This window comes from Leptonychotes weddellii, unplaced genomic scaffold (genome assembly GCF_054177405.1).
Source record: "Leptonychotes weddellii isolate Sample4059 unplaced genomic scaffold, ASM5417740v2 HiC_scaffold_9155, whole genome shotgun sequence".
In the NCBI taxonomy this organism is placed as follows: Eukaryota; Metazoa; Chordata; class Mammalia; order Carnivora; family Phocidae; genus Leptonychotes; species Leptonychotes weddellii.
Window position 1 is genome coordinate 1 of NW_028063141.1, and position 8,267 is coordinate 8,267.

General features: G+C 49.2%; 1 protein-coding gene and 1 long non-coding RNA gene across 3 annotated transcripts; one reads left to right on the forward strand and one right to left on the reverse strand.

Annotated features, from left to right (window-relative positions):
• Window positions 1–2,081: 2,081 nt before the first annotated feature.
• LOC145720015 (uncharacterized) lies at window positions 2,082–4,316 on the reverse strand. The gene is made up of 3 exons (XR_014142743.1): window positions 4,194–4,316; window positions 3,385–3,495; window positions 2,082–3,291 (listed from the first exon to the last, which is right to left on the reverse strand). It is a non-coding gene; the product is annotated as an uncharacterized LOC145720015 (long non-coding RNA).
• On the forward strand, window positions 4,243–8,259 carry LOC145720014 (alanine--tRNA ligase, mitochondrial-like). 2 transcript variants are annotated; one of them, XM_081811651.1, is made up of 5 exons: window positions 4,243–4,535; window positions 5,342–5,533; window positions 6,078–6,223; window positions 6,444–6,611; window positions 7,370–8,259. In XM_081811651.1, exons 1-5 carry the CDS (start codon window positions 4,293–4,295, stop codon window positions 7,710–7,712), a joined length of 1,092 nt encoding a protein of 363 aa, XP_081667777.1. In that variant the 5' UTR covers window positions 4,243–4,292; the 3' UTR covers window positions 7,713–8,259. The 2 variants fall into 2 exon arrangements, with proteins under 2 accessions (XP_081667777.1, XP_081667778.1); XM_081811652.1 differs by lacking the exon at window positions 7,370–8,259 and having other exon boundaries at window positions 6,444–7,363.
• Window positions 8,260–8,267: the final 8 nt, after the last annotated feature.

Here is an 8,267-nt window from a genome sequence, read left to right on the forward strand (position 1 = left end):
AAAGATTTTATTTATTTATTTATTAGAGAGCGAGCGAGAGAGAAACAGCATGAGAGGGGGGAGGGTCAGAGGGAGAAGCAGGCTCCCCTCCGAGGCGGGAGCCCAATGTGGGGCTCGATCCCAGGACTCCGGGATCATGACCTGAGCTGAAGGCAGTCGCTCAACCGACTGAGCCACCCAGGCGCCCCTAAAATACAGCTTTTATGATAGGGAAGTTCCCAAAGCTGAGTTCCCTATGCTCAGTAAGGGTAAAAATTCCCTTGTGTCTTCTCTGACCATCAGTCCTGGACAGAATGCATCACTGACCTCAGGTTCCTGCTCTCAAAGCCAATGGGGAAATCAGGAAGGACCATTTCCATTCCCAGAGTAAGGGCATTGCTTCTCATGAATAAGGTGAAAAGAGAAGGCACAAAGAATGGGTGCCTTGGACCTGCCAAGATAAGTAAGTCAAACAACACAAGGGCAATCCCAGACCCAGGGAAGGCAGTGTCCAAACCCAGCTGAACAGCTCCCAGGACACAGACTCAATTTGTATCTTAAACCCCAAAATGAAATTCTTTTTAAGATTTTTTTTTTTTAAGATTTTATTTATTTATTTACTTGAAAGAGAGAGACATAACGAGAGAGGGAACATGAGCAGGGGGAGTGGGAAAGGGAGAAGCAGGCCTCCCGCCGAGCAGGGAGCCCAATGCAGGGCTCGATCCCAGGACCCCAAGATCATGACCCGAGCCGAAGGCAGACGCCCAATGACTGAGCCACCCAGGTGCCCCTCTTTTTAAGATTTTTATTTATTTTTTTGAGAGAGAGAGTAAGAGAGAGAACACAAATGGGGAGGGGCAGAGGGAGAGGGAAAAGCAGACTCCCCACTGAGCAGGGAGCCCGATGAGGGGCTCCATCCCAGGGCCCCAAGATCACGACCCGAGCCAAAGGCAGATGCTTAACGACTGAGCCACCCAGGTGCCCCCCAAAATGAAATTCTTACAAATACAAAGGCATAAGTACTTCGGAGAGCATTTCCCAGGTCAGTAACGTCCCAGTCTGGTAAGTTCTCTCAACACATATCTATCTTGAGAAACTGCAGACCTTAAGCTTCACTTCCTCATCCGAGGACAGTGGCAAATCAGAACAAATACATCACAATCCTAAAAGAACCACTTGGCTTCCCTGGGGGAAAAAAGAGACTGACTTACCAGAGAATACCACATTTAAAGAAAAGAAAATGATCATCTTTTAATGGCAGGGACAAATAGTAAGATGTAGGAAAAACCCTTCTTCAAACAGAGAACTCAAGAAATGAATTTCTAAAAGTCCACAACACAAGCTATAACATGGATGAACCTTGAAAACACTATGCTAACTAAGCCAGGTACAAAGGACCATATATTGTGTGATTCCATTTATATGAAATGTTCAGAATAGGCAAATCTACAAAGACAGAAAGTAGATTAGTAGTTGTCTAGGGATGAGAGGGCTGGGGGTAGTTAACGGCTTAAAGGGTATGAGGTTTCTTTTGGGATAATGAAAGTGTTGTGAAAGTGATTATGGTAACAGATAAGGACTCTGTGAATGTACTGAAAGTCACTGAACTGTACATGTAAAATGGGTGAATTGTAGGGTATGTGAATTATATTTCAATAAAGCTGTTTGGAAAAAAAAATCCATGGCTCCACACTATTTCCATGTTAGTCTAAAGATAAAAAGTTCCTGGGGTGCCTAGGTGGCTGTTGGTTAAGTGTCCGACTCTTGGTTTTGGCTCCAGGCATGATCTCAGGGTCATGAGATCAAGCTCCGAGTCAGGCTCTGCGCTCAGCACGGAGTCAGCTTGAGATTCTTTCCCTCTCCCTCCCACTCTCCCTCTGCTCCTCCCCCTGCCTTGCTCATGTTCTCTCTTTAAAATAAACAAAATCTTTAAAAACACGGAGTTCCTACTATAATATAAAAAGTTTCTGGGGCGCCTGGGTGGCTCAGTTGGTTAAGCGACTGACTGCCTTCGGCTCAAGTCATGATCCTGGAGTCCCTGGATCGAGTCCCGCATCGGGCTCCCTGCTCGGCAGGGAGCCTGCTTCTGCCTCTGACCCTCCCCCCTCTCATGTGCTCTCTCTCTTTCATTCTCTCTGTCTCAAATAAATAAATAAATAAAAATCTTTAAAAAAAAAAAAAGTTTCTGGAAAAAAATCTGAAAAAGAAAGAAAGTTGACATCAGTATTGGTTAGAGGCCCCAGCTAGGTTTCTCTAGCAAAACACTCCCATCTCAGTTTGGGGAAGAATTTCACAGTCTTGTCTCAAGATCATCAATCTCACAGAAATCCCCATCTGGCTTTGGGTTCCTGTTCCAAAAACATTGGAAACACCATAACAGGCAAAACACACTTTCAAAACAACTCTTTTAATTTCCGTGGGCAAGGGAAGAAACAGAGGATCACAGGATAGATGCTATGTGCTCTGTCAGAATACAAAGTTGACAATTCACTATTGCTCTAGAAACTCAAGTCCAAAAAAGAATACGCATTTCCCAAGGAAACCATGTTTCAAAAGTCCCTAAATAACATAACTCATCAAGAATGACCAAAACAGCCCACGTGGATGGCTGAGGCCTTGTAGGTGAACACATTGATTCCAGATCTGCTGCCCCTTTTGGGCTTTAACCTTGGCAATGTCTCTCCTTAACCTGCTTAAGTTTCCCAACCCAAGAGCAGAGGTTATCACGAGAAGCCCCATGAGGACCTTGGCTGTACCCACAAGGGCGTGTGTTGGCATCACGGTCACAGCTGTTACCATGGAGAAAAAGACAGAAGCAGGACGTGCAGCAGGTATCTGTCTTACCCTAATGTAAAGCACACAAAAGCCTAGGGCACCGGGAAGCTGAGAGAGAGAGAAATCTCTGCAGCTGTTGGTCAGGAGCTTCATCTTGCCTTGACAACCTGGATTCTCTCTAATCCCCAGGCAAATTAAAAGACCAAATGTTATTAAGCAATTAATAATGGAGCAGATGCTGTTTGGCTTCAGTCTCCACTAGACTCCTAAAGGGCCTGCTTCAGTCCCTAAGAAAAAAACGGTCATTCCCAATGCCAAGGACAAAGGGCATTGGCAAGTGTCTAGAACAGTGCCTGGCACAAGGTTGATAATCGATACATATTTTTTTAAAAAGATTTTATTTATTTAAGAGAGAGTGAGAGAGAGAGAGAAGGAGCAGGGGGAGGGGGAGGGAGAAGCAGACTCCCCACTGAGCAGTGACCCCCCCCCCGCCCCCACACACACAGGACTCCATCGCAGGACCACGGGGATCACGACCTGAACGGAAGGCAGAAGCTTAATCAACTGAGCCACCCAGGTGCCCCTCAATATATATTTATTGAATGCTTCTTGAATGAATGCTGATATTACCTCTCTTGGCACCCTGTGTTCTTCCTCAGCCTGGAAACACACACACACACACACACGCACACACCCATGAAGTTGAATCCATGCCTGCTTACTGCAACTCCAACTGTAACCCTGCAAAAGTAATAAACATAACAATTACTACTACAATATAGATTTCTGGAGAGCAAGGATTTTTGTTAAAGTTGTGACTAATATATACCTTAAGGGCCTAAAACAATGCCTGGCACTAGTAGGCTCTAAATGAATATCTGTGTGTTTTGGGGTTTTTTTGAAGATTTTATTTATTTGGGCGCCTGGGTGGCTCAGTCGTCAAGCGTCTGCCTTCAGCTCAGGTCATGATCCGGCGGTCGTGGGATCGAGGCCCCGGGCCCCCTGCTGCGAGGGAAGCCTGCTTCTCCCTCTCCCACCCCCCTGCTTGTGTTCCGTCTCTATCAAATAAATAAAATCTTTTTGTTTTGTTTAAATCCTTTTGTTTTGTTTTTAAAGATTTATTTGACAGAGAGAGACACAGCGAGAGAGGGAACACAAGCAGGGGGAGTGGGAGAGGCAGAAGCAGGCCTCCCGCTGAGCAAAGAGCCCGATGCGGGGCTCGATCCCAGGATCCTGGGATCATGACCTGAGCCGAAGGCAGACGCTTGACGACTGAGCCACCCAGGCGCCCCCTAAGTGAATATTTGTTTAATGATGAAAGAATTAAGGGCCTACTACGTGCCAGGCAGCTGTGCTAGGCCAGCTGGCCTGCTCCTGCTGAAGTCCCCTCTTCCCGCTCACTCTACCGGGACGATAAAGGCTGTCTTCAGTCCTCCTACCGCCAGGGTCCGCTGTAGGAAGCGCTCGGCTGCCTTTTCACGTCACCTTCTATCCCCGCGGTGCCCTTTGACCCCGTGAAGTCACTGCCCCGAGTTAAGATGGCGGTATCAATGGCAGCTGCCGCCGGGCGACTGAGGCGGGCCATTCGAAGGTCGCCCCCCTGGGGGAGCCCCAGCCGTCGGCCTCTCTCATCGGAGCCCCCTCCAGCCCAGGCCACGGCCGTGCGCGACGCCTTCCTGAACTTCTTTCGGGACCGCCATGGCCACCGGCTAGTGCCGTCCGCTTCCGTGCGGCCCCGCGGCGACCCCAGTTTGCTTTTCGTCAATGCGGGCATGAACCAGGTGGGGGCTGAACCACCCAGATCGGGGGCGGAGTTTATGATTTTTTGCCGGGAGAAAGGCGCCGCGGGATTGGGCAAAAGAAGCGAGGGGCGGAGCTCATGGCCTCTGGGGAAAGGGCAGTTCGTGGTTAGGCCAAGTGTTTGCGGGCACAAGTTCAGGCTTGGGGAAAGCTGCACTTGGGAACTTAAGGGTTTGGATTGAGTTTTAGGTCCAGGAATGGAGGGTGTGGAGTTTTATGGGGGCAGAGTGGCGGAGGAAGTCTGACTTCATTTATTCATGCTTTAAATAAAGATAACTAATTGATTAAATAAATATTTATTGACCACTTAGTATGTGCTACACTGTGTTCTCTAAGCTTTTGACTTTGAGCACCACTTACCCTCTAGATTTGTCTTCATCTGTAAAATGGGCGAGGAGGGGGGACTAGATTAACCTTAGAGGCTGTTAAATGCTGACTTTGTGAGACATGCCCTGTGGTCTCGGATTTATACCAGAGGTTATTGAGTGTGGTTTGAAGAGGCTGAAATGGAGGATGAAGCCATTCAGTGCCCTGTTTCCAGCCACCAACACATTCCTCCTCCTTTTACCTTGCCTAGTTTACTAGCAGAGGGTCTCTGTTTCATGATTTATTTACCCCTCGTCTGCTCCACACACACCAGAGATAGGTGCCCCCAGGCTCCCAGATTGCCCCGTTGGCCATGCACGGCACTCTCAGGGGGCACAGTCAGCCTTCAGTCTGAACACCCCACTCCCCACCTCTCCCTTCTACTGAGGGAATGAGAACTGGGACCTTCATGTGTTTCCAGTTCAAGCCAATCTTCCTGGGCACTGTGAATCCACGAAGCGAGATGGCAGGCTTCCGACGGGTGGCCAACAGCCAGAAATGTGTGAGGGCTGGAGGACGCCACAGCGACCTGGAGGATGTGGGCCGAGACCTTTCCCATCATACCTTCTTCGAGATGCTCGGCAACTGGGCTTTTGGGGGTGAATATTTTAAGGTGAGTCTCCAGGAAGCCCTGGAGTTCGGAAAGGGTCAGTGGTCCACCAAGAAGGGGCTCAAGATTAGTCCTGTCTCCATTCCTACTGTCTGCATAGACAGGACTCATACTGGACACAGAGGCGAAGTGCTAGGTGAACATGTATGGCAGGAATGTGTTTCACTTCCCTAATTGGATTGTAAGCTCCTTGAGGGCCAGGACTGTGCTTCTTGCCTAATGGCTAATCAGTAATTGTATGAATAAATGGGCAGGCAGAAATACTAAAATGCAGGAGTTAGCAATCAGCCCAGGTTAGGGTGGAAACACAATTTCATGGAGAGGATGGGACTTGAAAGAAAGGATTTAGAAGAGGGGGAGGAGCTTCCTGGGCAGGAGAAAAAAAAAACTCAAGCAGAAATGGTAATGGTTTGTTCTGGAAACGAGGTGGGCAGTGGAATTTTGTCTTAAGTTGAGGGCTGAAACTCGTGTGGTTTGATTGGTGCTTCAGTGGGGCCCTCTTCTCACCCATTTTCCTCCTCCCACCCCATGTGGGTTTCCCCTGCAGGAGGAGGCTTGCAGCATGGCCTGGGAACTCCTGACTCAGGTCTATGGGATCCCTCAGGACAGGCTCTGGGTCTCCTACTTTGGTGGTGACCCCAAGGCAGGATTGGACCCAGACCTGGAGAGCAGGGACATCTGGCTCCGCTTAGGGTAAGTCTGCCTCAGCTCATTATGTCCATTTCTGGAGGGCAAGAGGACTGGCAAATAGAGAGTACCAGCATCAGTCCTCAGAATCTCGGCGTATCCTAGGAGACTGGGGTCAGCCCTGTTTCCGCTCTGGCTGAGCTTGATGGAGAAGCTCTCATGGCCGAGAGGGTTCTGGCTCCCAGGCTTGTCTATCTCCCTACCGCTCGCCTGGCTTTCTCCTCAGGGTGCCTGCCAGCCATGTGCTTTCCTTTGGACCCCAAGAGAACTTCTGGGAGATGGGGGACGCTGGCCCTTGTGGGCCCTGTACCGAGATCCACTATGACCTCGCTGGTAGGGTGGGAGCCCCCCAGCTGGTGGAGCTTTGGAATCTGGTCTTCATTCAACACAACAGGTAATAGGGTGCTAAAGCAGGAGGAAAATCCCTGGCCAGAAGTGGAGAAGGTAGCAGTCAGGAGACTTTGATCCATTTCTTATAAAAAACAAACACTTAAATGGTGTTTACTGTGTGCCAGGCACATTTCTAAATACTTTTCACATAATAACTGATTTAACCCTAGTCTATGCTCTTAACAGTTTGTATTTATTTACTTATTTAGAGAGTGTGAGGGCACACAGGAGCGGGGGGTTGGGGGGGACGGTACAGAGGGAGAGAGAGAGAATCCCAAGCAGGCCCCATGCTCAGCACGAAACCCAGTGCACGGCCTGATAACACGACCCCGACATCATGCCCGGAGCCGAAACCGAGAGTCAGATGCCCAACTGACTATGCTCATAACAGTTTAAACTAGTCACTGCTGCTCTCAGGCCTTTGCTCTTTTATCACATGATGAAGCTGAGCTTCATGATCTCTGAGATTTTCTTCCAGCCTTGACCTGTCTTTTTCTCAGGGCAAAGAATTCTGTCCCAGAAAGGGGATGTGTGGGTCCAGACAAGGGCCCAAGCAGGGGTGAGGGTGGAGCTCACCCTTTATGAGAAAGTACATACAGGAATCAAGGCCATCACTGTCTGCCTTTGGTGGGGAGGGGTGGATACTGCCTTCTGGTTCCTCCCACTGTCAGCCCCCTCCTCATTCCTCCACTTGCACTTGGGCATCTGCCTCACCCCTGTAATCCTGTGTGGGGCCTCACCTTGCACACCTTCCCTGGCCAGAGAGGCAGATGGAAGCCTGCAGCCCCTGCCCCAGCAGCACGTGGACACAGGAATGGGCCTGGAAAGGCTGGTGGCTGTGCTGCAGGGCGCACGCTCCACCTACGACACTGACCTCTTCTCCCCGCTGCTCAATGCCATACACCAGGTGAGCCTGCCTCTTCCCTTCCAGAAGCTATTGCTTTCCATTTTTTTTTTAATTTTTTTAAGATTTTTTTTATTTATTTACGAGAGAGAGAATGAGAGACAGAGAGCCCGAGAGGGAAGAGGGTCAGAGGGAGAAGCAGACCCCCCGCTGAGCAGGGAACCCGATGCGGGACTCGATCCCGGGACTCCAGGATCATGACCTGAGCCGAAGGCAGCCGCTTAACTAACTGAGCCACCCAGGCGCCCCTTTGCTTTCCATTTTTGTTGAGAATTCTGCATGTTCCTGCATGTGGAAACAGTGACCAACCAAGGATACCAGGGTCAAACACGAGGCTAGGGTTCATGTTTATTACCTGATATTGCCCTAACTCCTTTCTTCCTATTGTAGCCTAAGAGATAAATAATAAGTAAATGTATTAAAGAACAAGATGGCAGATTTGAACAAGATTGCAGGTTGTGACCAGGCAGTAAACATAGGTGATAGTAACTAGGAGAGGGGGTGGGTACAGAGGAATCTTAGACCAAGTGGTTGGGGAAGGCTTACCAAGCAGATGATCTCTGAGCTGGAACCTGAAAGAGGAGGAGCCAGGCACAGGAAGCTCATTCCAGGTAGAGGGGACAGCAGATACCAAGGCCCTGAGGCAGGAAAGGAACACAAAGGTAAAGAAGAATCACATGGGATGTAGCTGGAGAATGTGTCCCGGAGATTTTGCTGTGTAACAAACCACCAAACACTTTGTAGTTTAAATAACGA

Excerpts from the sequence above, each read along its gene's own strand:
- LOC145720014 (XM_081811651.1), top strand. The coding sequence starts at position 4,293 with ATGGCGGTATCAATGGCAGCTGCCGCCGGGCGACTGAGGCGGGCCATT. Across the intron at positions 4,536-5,341 it reads TCAATGCGGGCATGAACCAG|TTCAAGCCAATCTTCCTGGG; the intron begins GTGGGGGCTGAA and ends ATGTGTTTCCAG. Across the intron at positions 6,612-7,369 it reads GTCTTCATTCAACACAACAG|AGAGGCAGATGGAAGCCTGC; the intron begins GTAATAGGGTGC and ends TTCCCTGGCCAG.